General features: G+C 34.8%; 1 protein-coding gene across 3 annotated transcripts in view; it reads right to left on the bottom strand.

Annotated features, from left to right (window-relative positions):
• The window catches only part of THEMIS (thymocyte selection associated), a 186,644-nt gene that overhangs the window by 103,228 nt on the left and 56,910 nt on the right, over nucleotides 1-26,506 (bottom strand). The window contains exons 1-2 of one of the 3 annotated variants that reach the window (XM_019418294.2): nucleotides 17,250-17,466; nucleotides 6,264-6,722 (exon numbers count right to left, since the gene is read on the bottom strand). The exons of 1 other annotated variant lie outside the window; for it this stretch is intronic. In XM_019418294.2, coding sequence (XP_019273839.2) covers nucleotides 6,264-6,681 — 418 coding nt within the window. In that variant the 5' untranslated portion in view covers nucleotides 6,682-6,722; nucleotides 17,250-17,466. Of the gene's footprint in view, nucleotides 1-6,263; nucleotides 6,723-17,249; nucleotides 17,467-26,506 lie in introns of those variants that run through there. One more of the 3 variants, XM_019418293.2, reaches the window with a different exon arrangement.

Genomic DNA, 26,506 nt, shown 5'->3' with positions numbered 1-26,506 from the left:
ATGTGGGTAACATCTTGATCAGTTGACTTAGGATAAAGGATGTTATCCTCAATAAGGTAGGGGAGAATCACCTGATTAGCTGAAAGCTTTGAGAGCAAAAACTGGAGTTTCTCAGAGAAGAAAAAACACTGCCTCAAACTACAGCATCAACTTCTGCCTGATTTTCCAGCCTGCCAATCTGTCTTATGAATGCAGAACTTATAACTCCCATAATTACATGAGCCAAGTCCTTAAAATTAATTAATTAATTGATTAATATGTAGTCTTGTATATATTAAACAATATAATTATATATGACATTATAAATACCTTCTGTTTCTCTGGAGAACCCTGACTAGTAAAATATTTATAGTTGGTAGTAAAAGAATAAATATACACAGTGAAAGCTGTACTTTCTTCTTCTTGCTGTTTGATATTTCTATTAGCAGTAAGATTACTTGCCTAAAGGAAGAAAATGAAATGGAAGCTGACTAGGGTATTCACTGGTTCTAAATATCATGTTAAGTCACAATATTTTCATAGGCACCTTAGGAAAAGCATCACTAATAAAAATTGAATTGTTATACAAATATAAATGATATCAACTTTGGTGCCCTGAAGTGAATATTCATTCTCCTTAGGTGTTAAATTCATAAGTATGTTATCATAATAAATCAAATCTGGATATGGTGAGCGAGAAAAATCTCTTGTTACCTAAATAGGAACTCTGTACTATGCAATAAACACATGCACATGCACACACACACACACACACACACACACACACAGAAACAAATGTTTAAGCTTCTTCATTAATTCATGTATTCAATTTGTTCAATGTTGAATATTTACTTTATCTCATCATTGAGAAGATAAAAATACATAAGATCTTGACTCTGATATGTTTATAAATTACTGAAGATTACATTTTATTAGAAATATTGTTTATAAATTTTACTTAATTTTTAGCAATATTAGCAACCAGTTCTTTCAGGATTAAACTAGCTCCAGGAAAAGCTCTGGGCTATGACTAGTTTAAATAAGTAGTGAGGTTTATAAGTAAAGTATATTGCTTCCCAACCCTTTTTCTCTCTCAAATTTACCATGAAGGTAAAAAGAAGAAAGACAAAGGGAAAAAAAGAATAAGATCCCATGAATCTAAAAGGCATCTACAATCCTTACAGTGAATGAAAACAGAACTCAGATGGAAGAATAGTCAAAATTTTGGTAGAATAGAACAAGGAAAGGTCACATGCTTAAGGAGCCACAGTCCAATGAAAAGTTGTTCTTTATCACCCCATGGGATCTCAAAAAGGCTCATGAATTGGAAGTGTAAGTCCCCTCTGACCAGTGAGTGAGAAGCTAGAGGGCAAAGGGGGTTATCTGGATGTCTGAAGAATGGTTAACCCATTCTCCAACTCTATGTTGGGGAAGATAGGCGGCCACCCCTTCCACAACTCTGTGCCGGAAACAGTAGATACAGAGGCCCAGAATCTGAAAGCCAGGCATTGGTGAGCAGGGAAGAAACACAGGTTAAAAGCAAAGAAGGTAAGTCTAAACCTGTAGGGAACAGTGAAACCCTCAGCAAGTTTCCCATCAGCTACAGTAGTTTCAGGATCCCTGGAAGGTATCAGAAAGATTCTTCTCAGGTGAAACTGTACAAGTCCTAGAGGAAAGGCTCACAAGAGGCTGAATTTGGGGTATGCTCCGATGAAAAAGATGAAAAAATGAAACCTAAAATTCATAAACAAAAAACTTGTATATAAATAGTGCTTCACTTGTAAAATAAAAATAAAAGTGCCTCACATGTAAATGTGAACAAATGGCGAATAATCACCAGGCATTCAAGGAAAACAGTCAATGAGAATGACAGATCAAAACTTTCTTTTAAAAAAGCCTGAAAGAGGCAGATAAAATGTAAGGAACACAGAAAACTTTCAGGAATTGTAAAATATTCTCGGATAAGGTACTGCATTCTTAAAACAAGAACACAGTAACATTTAAAAATGATGTGAGAAATAACTCTTGGAAATTAAAAATATGATAGCTGAAATTAAAAATTCATTACAACAGTTGGAAATGCAGTTAAGGGATTTTCCCTAAAGGTAAACTGAAGACAAGAAAAATAGAGAAGAAAATAGTCCTAGATCAGTATGGGATCTTCAACATAAGATTAGATGTTACAGAAAGAGGAAAGAGAAAATAAGTAGTTGAAAGGAAACTGTCAAAGAAATTATCTCAGAAATGAAATATCTGAATTTCCAGACTAAAAACTGCCATGGTAATGAAAGAACAGACCTACCCAGATGGTTTTAAATGAAGTCCCAGGACAGCACTATTTTGGACTGTCTTCCTCCTCCAGGATTTACATGTTGAAACCCTACTCCAATACCCCAATACCAATAGGTGCTGGTATTAAGAGATGGAGCCTTTGGGAGGTTACTAGAATTTGATGAGGTCATGAGGGTGGAGCCCTCATGAATGGGATTAGTGTCCTTCCATCCTGTATAAAGTCATTGACCTGATAAATAGGCAGTATCTTTAGTTATTTGGAAATTTAAATGCAAATACAAGAAAGCAAGGACAAAATATTTAAAGTAGTCACCTGCAAGTAGCAAAATGTGGGGAAAATTTGGGAATGGTCAAGGGCATAAAGTGTGCTAATCACACTAATAAGTCCTTTTACCACTATTTGACTTTTTTGACTTTGATAAAAATTGAGATTATTTTTTAAAAATAAAATGAAAGAAAAAGGAAGTTTCAGAATACTGAAAGATCAATGTATTTTTTTTTGCTATTGATTTATCACCTATTATGCAATATTCAGACACTGCTTTTCTGATACCATCTTTCTGCTCATGTGATGTCAGCCCTCTCCTTATAAATGAGTTAATATATCATATATCTCAGCAAAACCTGTACCCTCACATTTTGGAAGGCATTGAGGTTTCTTTCTTAAAATGAAAGGCAGCTTTTCAACTCAGAATTTTCATTAGGGGAGAAATAATTATCAATCTATAAATCAAAACACAGCACAATTAACAAGTTTTAACTAGCAAGACTTCTGAGTTTTAGAAGCAACTCAAAAGAGCTGGCTCAATTTTTCATTTGTAAATATTATGCATTTGCCACACTAATATGAGTTTTATCTTCCTATGAAAGGCCAAACAGATCTTACTATTACTTATATAAGACTAGTAGTTAAAGGTCTTGGGTGGTTATTTGTATCTATTTTTCAAAGAGGCAGAAATTTTTACAAATCATGAAATGTATAGAGAGAATCAGAGGGGCTTCAGGCCTGCAATGGGGATTATGACCAAGAGTTTCCAGGAACTAATATTTCATTTAAACACGCCCTGCTACTTGTTTATGATGCCTGAATCTTCACATAAATAACATATTAAAAACCTAGCACCAGGAATAAAATATGTTGTATTCTTTCTTTTCTCTATTCACTATGTTCTCTTTTAGCAAATCAATATTTCAAAACTTCCTATAGTTCTCGATCTTTTTCATCTTGCTTTTATCCCTAAGGTTTCTCTAAAATTTTCTATCCCTGACACAGACCTATTCTTTTTCTTGTCACTTTAGAAAGGAAGGACTTGAGACGGGAGGGTATTCAAATGTGCCTGACAGTCAAGGCCATTGGAAAGTAACTTAGCAAGCAATATACTGTTGTATTCAAGGCAAGTTTGAATCTTCAATATAAGAAAGAATAACGTAAAACAAGACCACAACTGATTTTAAAAAATAGTCTACATTTTATATTTAGAAGAAAAAATGTCTACAACAATTTTTAAAACTGGACTTTTTGTGTTGGACAACCATCCTCTATTTCTAGGAAATATTCTGCAGTCAGTATACATGCAAAGCAGTCCCATACAGCATCTGTCCTGAAACTGCTTTACAAAAAGAACTAATGTTTAAAATAACCCCTAAGAAGTTAAAGATCCAAAATAATTTAAATCAAAATTCAACTTCAATACCATTAAATAATGGAAATTGGACCAAAAAACTTTGGAAAAGTCTTTATTTTAACCAAAGGCTTTCTTCTGGGACCTGGGTTAGCATGAAACCATATATAAGTCCATCTAAACAATTCTGTTAATAATGCCCTGCTCATCTGTCAATGTTTATATTTAGTAAATTGCATCACCAGCCAACCAGTAGATCCAGTCAGACACCTGGGAATCAGGCTGATTTCTTTCCTCCTTCCAAAAGACCTCCAAATCTTGGTGGTTGTACTTCTTAAATACCCAGTAGGAGCAAGTGTCCCACTGATATCACTATTGTACTAAGCCCCCAATACCCTACTGCACATCCAATAGCCTTACTACATGACTCTGCCCCTGTCCTTTTCACTGAAACCCTTTTAATTTGCCCTGTGGAAAGACGTTAACTCCTTAACATGTATTTCAAGACTCTCCATGACTGATTCCAAGACCCCATTGTATGTTTTGATATTTGTCTCAATCTGCCCTCTCTTTTCTCATATCAGCTGCACTGGAGCTCCAATATCTTGCTTATTTGCCTTCCTGGAGACTGTTACCACTTCCTCCAATGCTGTTCCCTCTTTCTTTGCCTCATCAGCTCCTATTCATCATTCAGGTGTTAGTTTAAATGCCATTTCCTCACAGAAGCCTTTGCTGACCCCCGACCTAAATTCACTGAACTCAGTAACCACCTTGTTCACATGCTTACGTCGTGGGTTGGTCTACATTTGCAGCTGTGTGATAGGAGATGTCGGTGGTTTTTAAAAACTAACAAATTTAAAAATGAGAAAATGCTATATTCATTATTTATGAAAAATGAGGAAAACTCAATTATCAATTTCAATTATACATTTGGGGATAGCTAACAAAACACTAATGTGAGGTCTAAAATTTGCTGCGACTTCCATTTTTTGTCATATTAAAAAATGATCATGCTGTTGTCTCAATTTTTTGTAGTATTAAAATATAATCACTACTTGAGTGAAATTCCTTACCTGTACCTTTAATTCAGATGAATTAATCAATTTCTAGTTAAATACTTAACATGCCACAAAATTTAACATGTGGTTCTAAAACACATAAGTTTTTTCATATTTATATAAGTGACCAACAATATGTATAGGAACAGAGATAAATAGAATTTGAGATGTTCATGGGACAACCTTTGACCAAACATCTTTACATACTTTTTTTCTCAAGTGTATTGTATATAGTACCTTAATACAATCTTATATCATTCTCAAAACAACTCTAAGAGGTAGGCAAAAGAGGTATCATTACACCCTTTGCAAAGACACAGTTTAAATGGTTCACCCAAAGTTACCACCTACCGAAGTTAATGACCCAACGTTAGAATCCAGGACTTTGATTGCAAATACAGAACTCTTTGCTCCATGTGCTATAATCTTGAAAACTCCACGTGCAATACCTTGAGAACTCAAGGTTTTAATTCCTTTAGGGTAACAATGCTCTCTCGAGCTTTTCCTATTTTTAAATGCAAATAATCCTATCTAAATTACATATTAAAACATACTTATGTGTGAATTATTTTGTCACATCATCTCCCTTAAGTCAGAGGGACTTTCAGCTAATAGGATTTATGACCAGTGATGGGTAGTTGAGAAAAAAAAAGAAAAAAAGAAAAAAAGAAAAGGCATCACAAAAATACTAGTAAGGAACACATTAAAGGAACTTTGTATCTTTGCCACTTTGTAGGCCACTTCCGTACAAGAAAGCCTCTTTCAAACAAATTAAACTCTATCCTAAAAAGTAGCTCTTTTCTGACCATGTTAAACTGACAGAGATAGAAATGAATTAGTAGGTTAATCTGTCTGCATCTGACAATTACAGCAATTTACATTTGGATAGCACCACACAATTTACAATATATATTTATATATATTATTCAATTTGATCCTTGTACCAACTAAGTGGTTTACTTATTTATAGATGAGAATCTGTCAGCAGGTTCAAAAGACAAGTCAGGACAGTGTCCCATTCTTAAACTTTAAAGAGCCTCTTTCCCAAACCCCACAATGCTCATACTTATAGAGCATCATTCTGTTTTTTAAATTTTATTTATTTTGAGAGGGGGAGAGAGGGGTAGAGAGAGGGAGAGAGAGAATCCCAAGCAGGCTCTGCGATGTCAGTGTGAAGCTGGATGTGGGGCTCCATGAAGGGGCTTGATCTCACGAACTGTGAGATCATGACCTAAACCGAAACCAAGACTGTCACTAAACGACAGAGCCACCCAGGTGCCCCCATAGAGCATCATTCTTAGTGAATACTTACATTTCATCACAGCTTGAATTTCATAAACAGGCTTGAGAATCAGAGCACCGTAAAAGCCTTTAGGAAATGGATTTGTTAAATCCCATTTATTTGAAAAACCTGTAAGTTTCACAGTTCGTGTTCGGTTCTTGGGTATCTTCCATTCGACAATCTCCTTTAGGGTATAAATATGTTCATCTTCACACTCATAGAATTCTCCTTCTTGTGACAAAGGCAAGGTAAATGAGTGATTCTGATGATTCCTTACCACTCCACAGTTCACCATTATTTCTCCATTGATCTCTTCAACTGAGTTGAGCATGATTTGCTCACCATGCTTTATAATGAGATTTTCTAGTTTTACATCCTTCTGATGATAGAAGGAAGGATGCCCTAGTCTACTTGATCCAATATGAATGGTCCTTGTAATTTCTTCCATAGTAAGGTATGGAGTTTTATCAGCCACAATCTTAAAAAGACCTAAGAACAGAAGAATTATGCAAATTAAAGAGAGTTCCTACAATGCAAGTTCTCATAAGAAAATCACAGTGAGAGAGTTACAAAACAAGTGCAGTGTCCTTTATTAAAAAGTGATGTATCTGTTTTAATCCTGAATACTCTAGGTAAAATTGTAACGTATCGTCTGTAGATTACTGGATTGTCAGATCCAGGCAACATAAGTAAAAACAAGGGAAAATATCTTGAAACAAAAAAGCTTCTGTTCTTAGAAATGAGAAATAGGAATGAGATATTGACTGGCTGTATACCAACTACGTGTGTGATCTTGAGGAAGGCATTTAATCTCTCAAGATCACACTTTCTGTTTTTAAGTTTTAAATTGGGAGGATTGGATTAGGTTGGTGTTTCCATAAATACATTTCCTGGACATACCAAAATTAAAAGATATTCAGGAGAAAACTGTTTCATGGTCAAATTAACAATTACAAAGCTATATACCTGGAACTACACAGTGGTGATGGTTATATACCATCGTGAATGTACTTAATGACACTGAATTGTACACTCTTAAATGGTAAATTTTATGTTGTGTATTTTACCACAACAAAAAGTACCTACATATTTCCAATTAAAGACTTCTCAGAAACTTTAGATGCATTGTAACTCACAAGAAGAGACTGTAACATGCAGGATTTTGCAAATTTCTTTTATTATAAAACTCTTGGGGAAATATCCATAATAAATTATAACATATTATATCATGATATATTGGTGCACCATATAACTCTCCTTGGAAAATGCCTGGTTAGGTAGTTGTTCTGGATTGATACTCTTGGTTATATATCATTCTTCTCATTGCTTCTGTAATTTTGCCATTGTTTCACTATTAAAAATTTCTTCCTCTAATACTATTAGGACAGTCACCAATATGATGAAATTTTTACTGTTTAAGGTATAGCTTTTTAAGCTTGCATGTTTAATTCTCCTCTTTGAATTACTTTTATTTTATAGGCACATCTACTTTGTAGCACTTATGGAAATGTATTTACTGAAAAGATTATAAAAAATTCCAGAGAAAATATGAGCAAAGCAAAAATTAGGTAACTGCTTTCTTAACACGAAACTAACGATAATATGATACACTAGCACAAACTAAGAAGATAGTGAGATTATCTTAGTAGATACTCATTAGATAATTAGACAATCTTACTAGAATTCAATATAGCTTGGAAAAATAGTTTAAGAGCTTACTCAATAAATATGTTCTAATTAAATTCATCTATATATCAAATCATTATTAACCAGACTATAATGTCTCATGTCTATTCTGGGTTACTACACAAAGATTTATGATCAGTTATTTTTGTAGCTGATCTTTGCTCAAACAAAAACAGGATTTGGGTTATTTTTAGAAATAAACTTCCAAACAAGTGTGTGTGATACATCCTGGCAGTAAGTAAGGTAGCATGTGCAATCTGTCCTGCAAAGCTTCAGAAATTGACTAGGGTTCATTCACTGTATGCTGTGCTTGGAGACAGTAAGGCAAAGAAACATTTACTTTGAAGGAACTTCTTATTTTATTATATCTTGTATCACAGAAAATCCAATAAAAGAATATTCTTGAATTCTGCACAATAAATGAATTTTCATGTATGCATGTGTGTGCACGTGCACACATATGTTTAATCTCACTTGTCTATACATGAAGATTTCTGAGTCCACAATCATTATCACGGTATAGAAAATTCAGCTATTTTTGTGAAATGTTAAAAAAACAGCTACAAGAATCTTATAAATGGTAGAGACACATAGTTTTATTTCTATCCTAGATATATTGATGACATAAGTCACAGAAGAATTAATTCAGCATCTTCTTTCTTGGGGAATTGAGTTCACCTAAGGTAATAACAGACCTAAAATGTTATGAAGTAGAAAAAGCCTGGAACCCTAAGGGCCACCATTATTTCAAGTTAATCGCATACTTCAGAGCTGTCTTGTTGAATGTCTCTACTGCAAGAAAAATCCATCTATGAATCTCTGTGTGTTTCCCTTACATGATGATTAAGTACACAGTTTAGCATACTAAGTGGTAGATACAGGAAAATAACTGTGATTAATTTATTCCTTCATCTACTATTGTAGCCAATCCAAAGAGTCCTTCCTTATAAATAGCACTTAATACCATATAAACCATGTCAAATATATATATATATTTCACAGTAAACTGAAGCACCATAAGCTTTAAATTTCATCAATTTTCTTACATCTTATTCACAAAGAGTACAAAAGTTTTACACTGGACAAAATATAATTTGCTTCCTAGAAAACAAAAACAAAAACTAAAAACCCCCACCACAACAAAAAAACAACAACACACATTTCAGAAGCTGAATGATCATTAGGGTAATTATAAAATAAGCCAGTGTGTAACCTTCATAAAGTAAGCTAGGAAGCAGAAAGACAATATATTTCAATTTCCAAATTTGATTGTCATCTATTAAAATGTATATTATTATTTTTAAATTAAGAAAAATTATCCATAAAGAGCATGCACTTGAGAAACAAAAATTATAAGGAAGTACAATTAATTGATCTATTGAAAGTCAGCTTTAAGTGAATTTAGTCTTTTTTTTTTTTTTTAATGTTTTTATTTATTTTTAAGAGAGAGAGAGACAGAGCATGAGCAGGGGAAGGGCAGAGAGAGACACACAGAATCTGAAGCAGGCTCCAGGCTCTGAGCTGTCAGCACAGAGCCCAACGCTAGGCTGGAACTCACAGACTGCGAGATCATGACCTGAGCTGAAGTCGCTCAACCGACTCAGCCACCCAGGCACCCAAGTGAATTTAGTCCTTAAGATCTTTTCTCTGAGTCTTAAGTTTTTGGAGAGTTTATAATTTTAACCAGTTCTTAATGATCCACAAGTATTATTAATAGTAACAGTAATAACTGAAATTTGTTTAGAAATTTACAAGTTTGAATGATTTAAAAAAAATTTTTTTTAACGTTTATTCATCTTTGAGAGAGAGAGAGACAGAGCATGAGCGGGGAAGTGGCAGAGAAATAGGGACACAGAATCCGAAGCAGGCTCCAGGCTCCTAGGTGCCAGCACAGAGCCGGACACGGGCCTTGAACTCACGAACTGTGAGATCATGACCTGAGCCAAAGTCAGATGCTCAACTGACTGAGCCACCCAGGTGCCCCTTGAATGATTTTTTTTTAATGAATCATTTATCCTGACAAAAATACTTTAAGGACAATAAAACAAACGTTATTATTGAAGGATATAAAAATAGTCATGATTTTCATAGTCATGGCTCTAGAATCTCAAATCAGACCTTTGACATCCAAGTCTTATGCTTTTGCCACCACACAAGGCTGCCTCCCTGTCTTGCATATAACGTACAAGGACATTGCTCAGAAAAACACGTTTATTCAAGTTGGCAAACTATTTATATGGGTCTTGTGAGCCAGTCTTCCCTTTCTAGACCCTTCAGCATAAGAAGAGCAAGAATAACTTCCTGGTTCACTGTGTACAATTTATGCTTATCAGATGTTTTTCTACTTTTTTTTATCATCAATAAATGGGTGTAATTTTAAAAATTAAAATTTCCAACTATATATAACAATATTTTTTAATATACACAAAATCATTATAAAGATTTCACAATCTTTTTCATAGACTAATCTCTAGCTTGCTTTCCAAGTTCGAACCAAATGTATTCCCTCCATCCCTGAGATAAGGAATCTTACAGTGAACTTTGCCTACTAATTCTCTGAAAGTAATGGCCCAACATAGTGTAAATAATCAGATAGTCTGTTCTGTAAAAGCTTGGATGTATTCTAGTCGTTAATTGCCACATCCCCAATTCCACATCCTATGGTTCCCTCTTCCCTGTATTATCTAAGAGATTAAAAATTAACATTTGGTAACCATTGTAAAATTTTTTTTTCCCACTCACTCAAACACACTATTTATTTTGTTAAGGTCAAGCAGGATGATCTGTTGAGAGGTTAGTGGGAAGTGTCCAGCATGAAATATATATGCATTTTCCACAGTGGACTACAGGATAAAAGCCACAGGCAATACCCCTGACTGAAATTTCGCTCTATAGAGCTAAGCTATGACAAAGGGGTGGGGGGGGTGGGGAAGAATCAGCCACCATCTAAGAATGCCAAGGGCAAAATATTAGCACCAGATTGTTGTTGTATGTGGTAATATAGCTATGTTATGCACGAAGTTACGGACATTGACTCACTGGAATCTTTGGTTCCCTACTAACCAGTCATTTAACAGGCAAACAGGGGAATGCACAGGATAATAGTGATTACATGTGCTTTGCTGAAAGGATAAAGGGCACTATATGTTGCTATATATAAAAGAAAGTCCTCAAAAGACCTCAAAAGACTAGATACAGACACATACATTCTATTATTCATATTTTACATATTTACCATGGAAATGATCACAATACTGTATTTGAGGGGAAAGAAACTTAACCAGAGATGTGAAAGACCTATACTGTGAAAACTATAAAAGAGCAATGAAAAAAATTTCAAGATATCACAAAGAAATAGAAAGACATTCCATGCTCATAATTTGGAAGAACAAATATGCTGTTAAAATGTGTATACTACCCAAAGCAATCTACAGATTTAATGCAATCTCTATTAAAATACCCAACATCATTTTTCTCAGAACCAAAACAAACAATCCTGAAATTTCTATGGAACCACAAAAGACCTCAAATAGCCAAAGCAATCTTTAAAAAGAAAAGCAAAACTGGAGGTATCACAATTTCAGACTTCATTTTATCTTATAAAGAAGTAGTAGTTAAAACAGTGTGGCATAAAAATAGACACATAGATCAATGGAACAGAATATAAAACCCAGAAATAAACCCACAATTATATGATCAATTAATCTTCAACAAGGGAGGAATGAATGTTCAATGGGAAAAAGACAGTCTCTTCAACAAATGGTGTTGGGAGAACTGGACAGCTACATGCAAAAAGAATGAAATGAGACCACTTTCTTTCACCATACACAATGATAAACTCTAAATGGATTAAAGACCTAAAAGTGAGACCTGAAACAATAAAAACCCTTCATGAGAACATAGGCAGTAATGTCTCTGACATTGGCCATACTAAGATTTTTCTAGATATGTCCCCTGAGGCAAGAGAAGTAAAAGTAAAAATAAACTACTGGGACTACATCAAAATAAAAAGTTTCTGTGTAGAGAAGGAAACAATTGACAAAACTAAAAGGCAACCTATGGAATAGGAGAAGATGTTTGCAAATGACATTTCTTATAAAGGGTTAGAATCTAGGGGCACCTGGGTGGCTCAGTCGGTAAAGCAGCCGACTTCAGCTCAGGTCATGATCTCGTGGTACTGTGAGTTCGAGCCCCGCGTCGGGCTCTGTGCTGACAGCTCAGAGCCTGGAGCCTGTTTCAGATTCTGTGTCTCCCTCTCTCCCTCCCCTGTTCATGCTTTGTCTCTCTCTGTCTCAAAAATAAATAAATGTTAAAAAAAAAAAAAAAAGAATGAATAGTTTAAAAATAAATAAAGGGTTAGAATCTAAAATATATAAAGAACTTATACAACTGAACACCCCCAAACCAAATAATCAATTAAAACTGGGCAGAAAACATGAATAGACATTTCTCCAAAGAAGACATACAAATGCCTAACACACATGTAAAGATGCTCAACATTGCTCATCATCAGGGAAATACAAGTCAAAACTACAATGAGATATCACTTCCCTCCTGTCAGAATGGCTAATATCAAAAACACAAGAAACAGAAGTGCTGGGAGGAAATGGAGAAAGGGGAACTCTCTTGTATTGTTGGTGGAAATGCAAACTGGTGCAGCCATTGTGGAAGACAGTATGGAGGTTCCTCAAAAAGTTAAAAATAGAACTACCATATGATCTAGGAATTGCACTACTGGATACTTACCCCCAAAATATAAAAATACTAATTCAAAGGGATACATGCACCCCTATGTTTATAGCAGCACTATTTACAATAGCCAAATTATGGAAGCAGCCCAAGTGTCCAAAAATAAATGAATGGATAAAGAAGGTGTGGTGTATATGTGTGTGTGTGTGTGTGTGTGTGTGTGTGTGTGTGTATTATTCAGCCACGAAAAAGAGTGAAATCTTGCCATTTGCAACAAGAATAGAGCTAGAGAGTATAAGGCTAAATCAAATAAGCCAGTCAGAGAAAGACAAATATCATTATGATTTCATTCATATGTGGAATTTAAGAAAGAAAACAAACAGACAAAAGAAAAAGAGAGAGAAAGAGAAAAACCACAAAATAGACTCTTATCTATGGAGAACAAATTGATGGTTACCAGAGGGGAGGTGAGTGGCGGATGGGGGAAATATGTGCTGGGGATTAAAGAGTATATTTATCATGAAGAAAAAAAAGTAAACAAAATAATGAAAAAACAAACAACCGCCCCAAAGTAAGATTATTGAAATATGCATCTTAGAATGTGCTAGAAATGTACACGTATATTTAATTTGCACGATTGCAATATGAGGTAGCTACAAATAAAACACCAACACTTCACAGATAAAAAAGGACATGAAAGTTTGAAAAAGATACCATAAGTCCTCTATCATCACACAGCTCACATGATACACAGTAGGTTTTTGTGTCTCCAAAGGTCAAGGGCTTAATCACAGAGTTACACATTTCAATCTTTCATTATTATTGTAAATGATAAATTGTTTGTCCAGCCTTTCATTAGCTAACAGGGAAGGTTTCAAAGGTGGATGTCCACCCTCCTTCTGGGTACAGAAAATCTTAGCACTTTTAAAATCAAGCAACATAAGAAAGTGAACTTCACTGATATTTAAGATGTTGATCGGCACTAGTCTCATCTGTCCATGTTTCAGATGGCCAGGTGCTTGTAGGTGTAGGTGAGGCCTCTGGGGGAGGCCCAGGGATTATGCAAAGCAAAGGGATTGACAGTGCTGCCCACACAAGTTCATGTACTCCCAGGGTGCTGCAGGTCACCCAGCCATATATAAGTGGGTGTTCAGAATATATTATTGTAGTTTCTAAAGAAAGTAATCCTCACAAAACGGGTAAATGCCTTCAAACACTTCCTGCAAAGAAACTATGTATTGAAAACAAACTAATACAAACACAGGTGAACAACGAAGAAATGATGGATTTGACATTTCTACTCCCACTTAAGCTTTTTCTGCAGCCATGTTATGAGCTAAAACAATGATAGACTAGTCTAATGAAATATGAAAAGTAGCTGAAACTCCTTTAACATCTCAAAGTTACTAAAATGTGGACTCATATCCACTATCATTACAAAGAAATTTGCCTTTGAAATACAGGTAAGGATATGTCAAATACACACACACAATTTTGAATAAATAGGTATTTAAGATGTATGTTCAAAACTTTCTAATAAACTGAGCTATGTGAAGAAGATCTGGAAAGGAAGCAGACTGCTGTGTATTTTGATTATGGGTCTTATCTCTGTGCCAATAATGCAAAGTGTGTCTCATTTATTTTTGTGGGTATGTGCTTCCACCTCTTTAAGAATTTTAACAAAAAAAAAAAAAAAAGAATTTTAACTGCACTCTGTTCTGCGGTCAAATTCCTAAGCATCCTTGTTATTTTATACTTTCCTGAGTAGATTTCCCTTTTTACATGCTTCCTGTGGCTTTTCTATCATTTTGTTATATTTCCAAGATAATTTTTAGGTCAGCATACCTACAAAAACTATCTTTTTCAAGACTATCCCAAATCCAGTATTTCCACAAGAAATTCTAGCTCAGGTACCTCTATTCAGCTTCAGAATGAAATGGGTGCATAAAATACATTATCAAAGCAAAAACTCAAAATCCTTGAGCAAAGGATTGAAATTAATAATAATAATAACAATGTCCAAACTGTGAGAAAATTGTCCAGATTACTCAGAGCCAATTATAGGATTAGTAAACATCAGCAACTAATGAGTGACCCCAAAAGTCTTTATAGAAGAAGACAGAAGAATCTTGCTAGAAGGGCAGAAACAAGAAATGTGAAGGAAAGTCAAAGTTTAAGGTAACAAAATTTTGCATAGTAATTTACTGAGTATTTGAGAGAGGGGGAGCAATATCAAAGACAGTGACCATGTTTGTTAAATGTTAAATGAGATTAACTGAGACTGTAGAATTCCTGTGTTTGAATATCTTTACATTTACAATGGGATCAAAATTATCTGTAACTGCTACTAGCAGTTTTTAACAGTTCTTTTACCTGGAGATAAAAAGAATAAATCATAAAATCTTCTGATTTATGGAGCACCTGGGTGACTCAGTCCGTTGAGCTCAGGAGATGATCTCACAGTTCATAAGTTTAAGCCCCACATAGAGCTCTATGCTGACAGCTCAGAGCCTAGAGCCTGCTTAGGATTCCTGTCTCCTTTTCTCTTTGCACCTCCCCCTCCCCCCCCCCTTGCTTGTGCTCTGTCTCTCTCTCTCCGAAAAATAATTAACATTTAAAAAAATGTTCAAAACACCCCCGAAAATCTTTAGATTTTTATCTAAAAATTTATCTAGATGTTTATCTCTTTGATTCAAATTTTGCATTAAAAAAAAAAAAAACCCAAAAGCAAACAAGCAAAAAACTTACTTTCCCAGGAACACTTAAACTCCTTGAAAGAGTGACTATGTAATATTTAATACATTTTGGGTGTTTAACAGATAATTTACATTAATGTTAGGTCTTGAAATCAAATGATGTAACTCGACATCTATGCCAAAACTCTGTTATCATCTTAGCTTAACAATGTGTCATACATACTTGTTCATGCTAAAGTTTTCTCTTTCCCAAGCAGTGAGGAAGAGCAACAAAGAGGAGAGAGAATATGAGAACTTCTCACAAACCTTGGCAAGAGCACAGCTCCCTGGACCCTTTAGTTCTTCAGAGCATGCCCCTTGTGTTATGGGAACACACACAGAGGCATCAGGACTAGAAAGAACCCCCCTAGACCTCAGGCACCCCAAAATCTCTCACTAGGCCTTTTTAGGAGGTTCTTCAAAAATACTACACATTTATTATTCCTGGCCTTGGGTGATGATTTTAGGCAACAGAATTTTCAGGGTCAGCAATACACAACTATCCCAATAGTAAAGTGGAATGGTTTAAAAAATATTAATTGTTAATTTCAACAGCCTGGGTTGAATTCTGGCTTCAGGCCTCTCATCCCTGTGTAAACCTGAGAACTTACACTCTCAGGACTACAGTTAATTTCCTTTTCTATATAACAGAGAAAATTATATCATCTATCACATGCTTAGAGATTCCTTCACACATAGCAAGCCCCCAAAAGGCAAAATAATGATGATGATGACAATAATAATAATAATAAATAATAGTTATTCTTCCTACTCATTTTCTTTAACTCTGGAATTCTAAACCTTTGTGAAATGATTATAAGGTCAGAGAGATTAGTCTTTACGTGGTCAAAGAGGACAAGATAAATATTCCAGTCTGTATCACATTAGATGGGACAAAATATATGGAATCTACAATGTAGCATCTGAAAGAGACTGAGCAAAAAATCCCAGCCACAATCATGTCTACAGATTTGGCCAGGGTGTTAGAATATGGAAATGAGCCTTAGGTGACCTCTTGAGGTGGACTGCCTTTGGGGAAATATTTCCAGGCTGCTTCGAGGAGTCTGTCTGACCCCATGCTTTGATAAATTGCTTAGAATTTAACTACCATAATTTTAAGCCCATAATGAGCAGATTACAGGGAGATGTAAGCAAATTTTAAATGCAAATATTGTGCTGCTTGTAGTTATTCACGAGGTATACATTATACACGGTTGCTGAAGTTCCCTTGAACAAAAGGAACAGCAAAATGCCAATGCATTTTTGAAAATGTGTTTTATTCATGGCCCTGAAAGGTGGTTGAAGCCAACTGACTGAGGAGTATACCCTCCCTCTATTTTAATGATCTTAATTTTGCTAATGGACTGTTAGTGGAAGGAGTTGGGGAGCCATGTGGCGCTGATTGCGTTTTTCAGTATTGCTGTTGCCTGCAAATTAAATGTACCTAAGTAGCCACCTGTTTATGCTTACGATTATGTAAAGCCCCATATGTTTCCCTCTCTACACATGGGAGGTAAATATTGAAAAAATTATTCTGGTGTGAAGGGTGAAAACAGCAGCAATCCTTCTATAACTGTCAACATATGCTGTAGTATTTCCTTTAATGTTGTGCTTTGTCTGACATATTTGCTGATTTTTACCATGCAGTGTTCAAAAATATCTGTTACTCATGGTTATACAAAACAATTAAAAATCAGTTTACATTAAATTCAAATTAGGAAGAGACATAATTTCCTGATGCAACCATAAGTTTTAAATGGATTTCAGAGCTTATGATTTAAATAGATTTTGATTTGCACGATAAAGAAAACTGAACTTTTTTTCCCTAAATTCGCCAGCATCTAAAAAGGAACATTTTCTTCGTAGGCACATCCTCTTGATTCCATATTACTAAGCAACAAAAAACCTGAATAATATGAATTTGAAAATGGGCAATGGATCTTCAACTGGCTAGTCCACCACGAGGCCCACTGGATTGGCTCTGGAAAGCAGCTTCTCGGATCCCATACAGAAGATCAGACCTGATATCTAGTCAGCAAGAGTTCTGAGAAGTTCCCAGATGAGTTTCTTTAGAGTATTGGGAGATCTGGTGCAGGAAATGCCTGTGGAGCTGCCTCAGGCTATTCAGAGATTGGCCCAGACTGTAGCTTGCTGGAAAGACCAGAGAGACTGGACTTGCTCTTGTTGATCGTTTTAGACACTGAAGATAAATGAATTAGAGTTTTATATGGTTTTTATGTGATCAAGAGGAATTTAAATATCAACTGTCTAGCAGGCTGGACATGAAAGTCCCTGGCGTCTCTTTCTTTTGCAAAGAGACACAGAATATGATAGAAAAAGATGAAAACTTACAATACCATCAAAAACTAAGAATAATAGATTAACTGCCCCCAAAGCCAGGGAGTTACTTTCATACTAAGGAAAACAGAACTGAAATAAGAACCCCACGCTGGGTCTCATGACACAGAGGAGCCCCTCTAAATTTTCCAAGATAACAAGATTGATAACAAAAAGAATTAAAATCATTGAGTAGTTTCTATAGACCAATGTTTGTAGTATGCACTTAATGATCATTTCATTTTTTTCTTCTTGGAAGAATTTTATGACATAAAGAGTATTCATATTTCCTGACTTTATAAATAAGGAAATTAGTAAACTGATGAACTAAAACACATCAAGGAGATCATCCAGTCTTAAAATTTTGGTATTTTTTTAAATCTTGACATACATATCAATAGATAGAGATAGAAATCCTTTAACAACATTGAAACTATATCATATACATTCATTTGGATTCCACTTGCTTCGTTAAACATTGAACCATGATTAAACCTCACGTTTTAAAATATTTTTCACAAGTAAGATTTCTAATGGCTGTAATAGTATGTTATAAGGAATGTATACTTGTCTTTTTCTGCACTATTGGGCATTTAAATTGATTCCATTATTTTGCTATTACAAATAATTCTAAGATGATTATTCCCTTAGAGTTTACTCTAATAAGTGCAATCACTGAGTCAAGGGCTGTTTTCCAGGCAGACAACTAGTTTCAGGAGACTGGGACCAAGACATAAGTGTATCTCTGCCATCAATCACTATTTCTATACATGTACAAAAGAAACATTTGCCAATTGAGTGGCAGATGGCTCTTTAAACAGAGTATCAAATTTATGTTGAGGAAGGTTATAATATTCTATACACCCTTCAGTTGGGTTTGAGAGTAACCATTTGATAATATCTTTCTCAATTTTATTATCCTAATTATAAAACTTAGTTAGTAAATATGTGGAAATGTTGTCGTTATTGTTTTAATTTACATTGTGTCCAAACTAATTTGTATGGGTGGTTCCCAGTAGTGTCTACTAGACTAATTGGTTTTTTGTTTACATTTTAGTGATATCAAGTTTTTTTTGCAATTGTGGCAGTTTGTTATTAACTTTTTTTTTTTACTCTTTACTTTTCTGACATGCAGAAATTCCATTTTATTTAATAAAATACATTGTTTCTTTATGGTTTTTCATTATATTTATAATCTGAAACTTGTATCAAATAAAATAGTTTTACTTAAAATGTAACTTTTTCATCTACTTCAAATTTCCTTTGCTATGTGGTATAAGGTGATGATCCAATTTCATTTGTTGTTTCCTAGATTGATAACCATACTACAATAATTTGCTAAATAACTTTCCTTAACCCCAGGCAGGTAGTACCAACTTCATCAAATAGAAAGTAATACTCTATATGAAGGTCTATTTTAGAGCTATAAATGAATATTAAATTCAGAGTCACTAGAGTCAAATTCAAAGCATTGCTTTGATGCTTCCATAATTAGTATCACTGTTATGAATGCATTAATTCAGCTTTTTATTTTCTATAAATAACATTCAGCAAAATTTACTATAACTTTGTAATAGGCTTTAGTATTAGCAGGACAAATATTCCCTCATTGGTTTCTTTTTAATATTTTCTTGAATATTTTCACATGCTTATTCTCCCACATGAACCTTAGAATCACTTTCTTATTATGATATAATAATTATGGTTATAATATGGGAATTATGTTTACCATTGTGTTAATCTCACAAATTAATTCATGTGTAATTGATACATATATATACATATATGCACAATATTCAGTTTTCTGATTCAAGCACTTAAAATGTTTTTTGTTTTTATTTTTTTCTTTTTTGTTTTTAATGAATAGGTAAGCTTTTACAATATTGTAAGTACATAAGTAAATAATAAGTTCAAGCCTTATAATATTTCTTATACTAGTTTGTAAAGATATTAAGTCTAGTTGTTCTATGCTTTTACCTTGCTGTTTTAAATAGATTATCCTTACATATTCTAAAGGATTATAATTGAGAAGTTATGACTGTGTTTATATATTCTTCTATATATAAATATATATTTATGTACATATTTTATATGTATTTGCTTTCTATACATTTTTTATCTTGTTATCCTGGTAAACTCACTTGCACATCTTTTTTTTTTTTTTTTTTTTTTTTTTTTTACTTATTTAAAGTTTATTTATTTTGAGAAAGACAGACAGCATGAGCAGGGGAGGGGTAGAGAGAGAGAGAATCCCAAGGAGGCTCCGCACTGTCAGCAAAGAGTTTTATGCGGGTCGCAAATTCACGAAACCATGAGAACATGACCTGAACCATAAACCAAGAGTCAGACACTTAACTTACTGGGCCACCCAGGGTCCCTGCCCACTTGCACTTCTGGCAGTGTAACCTTCTACCACCCTGTGTCAGGCCCTCCATTTTCTAGGATTTTAAAGGTTTTTAAAACTCATATTGCTAAAAAAGAAACAAAAACGAAACAAAACAAAACCTGAGACAGGGTCTCTAAAAGCTACTGAATTGTATACTTTAAACAGCTGAATTTTATGCTACATAAATTATAACTCAATAAAGTCATTATTTTTTAAAAATCGGAGGGGGAAAGGATAAACAGTTAAGTCGTAGATTCAAAAAAGCAGTTAAATTGGTCCTTTCATTAGTTCCTGGTAGAAAGTACACTGGCAGATTATTTACCAAATATGATTTTGCAATACACATCAAAATCTTTAAAAATGGGATGCATAGGTGACTCAGTCTTCTATGTGTCTTACTCTTGATTTTGGCTCAGGTAATGATCTCGGTTCGTGGGTTCAAGCCCGGAGTTGGGCTCTATGCTGGCAGTGCTGAGCCTGACTGGAATTCTCTCTCTCCTTCTCTCTCTGCGCCAACCCTGCTCCTGCATGCACACACATGCTCGCTCTCTCTCTCTCTCTCTCTCTCTCTCTCTCTCAAAATAAATGCATAAACTTAAAAAAAAAACTATAAAACATTTTTATTTCTGAAGTCATAATTTCATATACATGAAATTATTATAATAAACAGAAGTGCAGACAAAACTCGAGTTAAACAGCTGCTTGTAATAGGATAGATGGATTTAATTACAGTATATGCATATGAAAAACTATTACATAGAATGTATTTCCTATTATATAGAAAATAAAAATCATGTTCTAAAGAGTATTTAATCACATGGGCAAAGCCTCAGAAACAAGCTTGTTCAGGGGTGCCTAGGTGGCTCAGTTGGTTAAGCATCCGACTTCCACTCAGGTCATGATCTTGGAGTTTCTGAATTTGAGTCCTGCGTCAGGCTCTGTGCTGACAGCTCAGAGCCTGGAGCCTGCTCCAGACTCTGTGTCTCCCTCTCTCTCTGCCCTCTACCCTGCTCACACTCTGTCTCTCTTAAAAATAAATAAAGATTAAAAAAAATTTTTTTAAAGAAACAGGCCTGTTTCCCATTATATGAAAACATATGTCTATATGTATATGCATGTACAATATACTGGAAAACAATGGAAGGAAATGTATCAAACTGATTCACGCAAGATAGCTTTGGTGATGAGATTATAGGGAACTTTAATTTACTTCACTGCATTTTCTTCCATTTTCTAATGTTCTACAAGATATATGTGGTATTTGTAAAACTGAAAAAAATCAATACATTTTATTACTTTAAAAAGTTGTGTTCCTTATGTCCATACTAAAACTTGCACATGGATGTTTATAGCAGCTTTATTCAATTGCCAAAACCTAGAAATAACCAAGATGTCCTTCAGTAGGTGAATGGATAAATAAACTGTAGTACATCCATACAATGCAATATTACTGAGCACTACAAAGAAATGAGCTACCAAGCCATGAAAAGACATGGGGGACACTTGGAACGCTATTACTAAGTTTAAGAAGCCAACCTGTAAAAGGCTACGTATGCCATGATCCCAATTGTATGACATTTTGGAAAAAGACAAAACTGGAAACTGTAAAAAGATCAGTGGTTGCCAGGAGTTGTAAGGGAAGAAGTATGAACAGGAGGAGCACAGAGGGTTGCTAAGACAGTGAAAATAGTCTGTAAATACTATAGTGATGGAAACATGTCACTGTATTTGTGTAAACCCATGTACTACTCCAAGAGTCAACCGTAATGTAAACTTTGAACTTTGGGTGTTTATGATGCATCCAGGTAGTTTCCTCAATTATAACAAGAGTTCTACTCTGTCAGAGGACATTGATAATGGAGGAGGCTATATATATGTGGGGGTAGTAGGCATATGGGAAATCTGTGTACCTTCTGTTTAATTTTCTGTGAACCTAAAGCTGTTCTTCACAATAAAGTCTATTTTTATTTTTTATTTTTATTTTTTAAATTTTTTTTTAACGTTTTATTTATTTTTGAGACAGGGAGAGACAGAGCATGAACAGGGGAGGGTCAGAGAGAGGGAGACACAGAATCTGAAACAGGCTCCAGGCTCTGAGCTGTCAGCACAGAGCCCGACGCGGTGCTGGAACTCACGGACCGCGAGACCATGACCTGAGCCGAAGTCGGCAGCTTAACCGACTGAGCCACCCAGGTGCCCCAATAAAGTCTATTTTTAAAAAGCTTTTGTTCCAATGGCAGAACCTCTAAATTACCAGCATGTAATTATGAAAAAATATAGCAGTGTGCTTTATCAATGTTCAGTTAAGAGAGTCAAGGAACTGAAGACCTGAGTAGACAATGTTTTAAGGACAATCTGATTCTTCTCATGAGAGTCTCTCTATGGTGATAACATTGAAATAACACCAGAAAAAGCTTTAGAGTAATTATGCATGTAGAAAAGAGGATGGTAAGAGCAAAATGTGATGAGACAGATTTTTAGAAGATGTACATAAGATAGCAATACTATGAAAACTTATGGAAAAATGCCAGTTGTAAAAAAGCCTATTTTAAAATAATCTTTCTGACAGACTTCTGGGCTGATGATAAAATGTATATAGGTGAGTGAAAAGAACATTTTAACCTAGAATTGCAAAGTCTCTTATCTTCCAGATAATATACATTTTAGTTATCCAAAGATCAAGGATTTAGAGAAGTAATTTGATTGCATACTAAAGAATAGAAGAAAAAGAGCCCCCCCCCCCCGAAAGGAACTGAAAATTAATGTAAAAACCTGCATTTCTTGTGCATTTAGATTGCTTCAGATTTTCTTGTACAGTATATGCAGAATACTCCTTTTTTGTTTAGGAAAATATTTTGTATAGTAGACATAACTCAATTTATTTTGCCTAAGTGAGCACAGTGGGAAGAGGAGCCTTAAGAGAGGCTGACCCAGAAAATTTGGAAGAATATCCCATGATCCCTTGAATAGCAAATTATCCAAAAGGCAAGAAGCCCTATTTAGGGCTTTTCTGAATCCTATGTGATCATAACATCCAGATGGGAAAATAGGAACAATTTCTGCACTATATCATGCTTCTTTTAACAGAAATCCTTCAAAAAAAAAAAGATAAAAAGGTTATTCAACTATAAATCTAGTAAATATATTTTAAATATTTTTTGCATAACAATTTTCCTATTAGGTCCTTTTAGAAACTGATATTTTAGTCAAACAGATACCTACAATCATAAAATGGCTAAACATGAAAGATCTAGTCATTTCAATGGTACATAAAACATATAACGAATGGCCATTGAATGTAATATTATATGTTGTCTACAATTAAGCACATAGTGTTCCAAATGAAACAAAGGGAAAATTCATTTTGAAAAAGTGAACATAGTATTTTTGATAAGGCATAAAAGAAACAGTTTCATAAATTTTAGTCATTTAATCTGAATTTTTTGAAGAAATAATTCTATTATTAATCCAACTTTTGCCACTGATTGTTCTTAGTACTTTTCTGTACTTTTCACATTTATAATTAAAATGATTTTGAAAAGAATCTTACTGTTCAGAAGAGAGAGATTTTGGAAGATAATTCTCCATGGCACGTCTACATGCTTCAGAAGCTGGAGGTTTTATTTCCTGACCAGCAGAAAAGTGAGAGAATATCTCCCTCCCGAGAGACATTCTAGGATAGCAAAGTCGTCTTCCTCCTCCCTAAAGAGTTTCTTACATTCCAGGATAATAAAAACAATGTTTTCCTAGAGGGCAAAGATTGGCCAGTTTGCCAGAAGCAGCTTCCATGACTGGGATTTCCTAAACTTACTGTTCCTCTGCTGTGCATTTAGCACCCACCCGACCCTACTCTATTATCACCCCCCACACACACATACACACACACACATGGGGCTGACGGGACACTAAAGCATGAAGATAATGCTGTCTGTTGTGCCATGAGAAATAAACTGCTGCTTTCATTTGGACTCACTGCTTCATTACTGACTGCATTTACGAAAGTGTGGCAATTGAACTTGGCAGCTGCATGGCGCTTAGGAATGGACTGCCCACCTGACAGATAAAATCCGTTTATCCATTTGCCTGTAGAAATTCTTTTTAAGTAAGAAGCACTGCCTGAAGCTCATCTTTAAGATATGATTTAAATCCATTAAACATATGAAGGAAATTTTATAGTTAGTGAACTTTCTAAGTCATCTAAAAATTCCTATTTCATGTTATTTTAGGACAGGGATCGATTTAGTTCATTTTAATATCACAATGCTTACTGCATATGACAGAAAAATTAGGAAGGATGCCACATATCCAAGGCATCTTTGGATCTTCATCATAACCTTGATGTTGGCTGACAAAAAAATCATTTCACTTTTTTTCTATGATTAAGCAAGAAGTGCTTCAAAGCACAGACTCTGGAATTATACTGTTTACATCCGTATTGGTGCTTCTCCAATACACTACTACTGTTAGAGGCACTGTTCGGAGCATTTGAAATATGGCTACTTGAAACTAGCGTAGCCTGAATCGAGAGGTACCAGGAGTTAGAAAACATATCTGCATTTGAAGACTTGGCATGAGAAGAATGTGAAATATCTCAATAGTTTTTATATTGATTAGATGTTAAAAGCATAATATTTAGATACATATTGTCAATAAGATATTTTATTAAAATTAATTTCACAACTCTCTCTCTCTCCTTTTGTTTTGCTTTGCTTTTTTTATTTATTTAAACGTCTGAGCCAGGTAGCCTTCGAGAGAGGCCCCAGGGATTCCTGCCTCCTCCACCCTTGTGCAGTCTCCCCCTAGCATGCACCAGCATTTGTGTGATCAAAAGAAAACAGCAGAAATGAAAGACTATGATTTCTGTCTTGCGATTTCTCTAATTCTCAGATCATTCACTCAAAAGGAGCTTTCTAGAATGGGCATATATCAAAGAACTGAAGCCTCCTGGAACAGCCCTATAAATGAACTTGAAGGAACATGAATGTAGAGTCTTATATTATATTTTATGTTATATCAGAGAGTGCTAACATAGAATCAATGGAACCGCTTAACAACTATTTGGCCTTGGGCAAGTTCCTTATTTTCTCATATGTAAATGTGAATTCAATTAGTTATACAGATATACATATACACACACATACATATGGATACATATACATATGGATAATACATATGGATACACATGGATAATATATACATACATAAAAGTATTTAGAACAGTGCTCAGCACATCATCAGGATTCTAATTTAAGTGTGTGTAGGGTAGTAGAGAATGTTCTATCTCTAAGCTTTACTATCACATTTTCTTACATGCCTCCACCTTCCAGCAAAATCATTCCACACAGTGATAAAATTCATGGAGTATGACCTATAAATTCAAACAGAAAACTTCAACCTGGCTATATAACTTTAACAGTGGTTTTACAGATGCTACCACAACCGTTCTTGGACATGGTTTAGAGACACTTGTGTAAACCTGCTGTTGGGAGTGGCAGGACTCTGATTACCAAAAAAATGTATTTCTTCTTTGTAACACTTCCTCCCAGGAAATTTCTTATGTCTAAAGAGAAGGCATTTAGTATTCATGCTTTATAACATTAGAAAGAAAGATCTTTCCAGGAAGTAATCTGAAATTTGAAACTTCACTATAACCCAAACATTATATGATTTATCAATCTATGGGGATAATGTAATCCACTACCAAATATCAGGATATATATTTTTGTTGTGCTTGGCAAGAATGGCATGTTTTCTAGCTCAGAAAAAGTGTCTCAGTCAAGATGGCTGTCTTCTAAAAGAACAAATTAGGGCACCTGGGTGGCTCAGTGCGTTGAGTGTCCAACTCTTGATTTCAGCTGAGGTCATAATCTCACATTTGTGGGTTCAACCCCCACACTGGGTGCTGTGTTGTCAGCTTAGGATTCTCTCTCCCCTTCTCTCTCTGTCCCTCCCCCACTTGCTCTCTTTCTCTCTCTCTCAAAATGAATAAACAAACATTAAAAAAAGAAAAATTATACTTCTAAAGCAGTATGTTTATTTCTATAAAGGACTTAAATAATTGCTCTTTATTTTTTTAATATACTGAACAGTTTTTGAAGTGACAAAATAGACATATGGAAATGTAACACGAACATAGAATGCAACCAGCAATATATATCGCAAGTTTAGCTCCCCATTCACACTTAGCAAAAATCAACTCCAGTTTGTCCCCTGGAAGCATCTCACCAAATCCGTACAAAGCTTTCCTTTCTGGACAGTTGCTTGAGCTTCCTTCCACTTACTGGAGCATCTACAAAGCCATATTTACTGGTCAAAGGGTGGGTAACTTTTTTCAGTAGAGCATCTTTATTTTTTTTAATTTTTTAAATGTTTATTTGTTTTTGAGAGAGGGGGGGAGAGAGAGAGAGAGAGAGAGAGAGAGAGAGAGAGAAAGAGAGAGA

This window comes from Panthera pardus, unplaced genomic scaffold (genome assembly GCF_024362965.1).
Source record: "Panthera pardus isolate Hobbes unplaced genomic scaffold, ASM2436296v1 HiC_scaffold_17, whole genome shotgun sequence".
NCBI lineage: Eukaryota > Metazoa > Chordata > Mammalia > Carnivora > Felidae > Panthera > Panthera pardus.
Note: the sequence above shows the minus strand (reverse complement) of the source record. Positions and strands in the feature narration are given on the sequence as shown.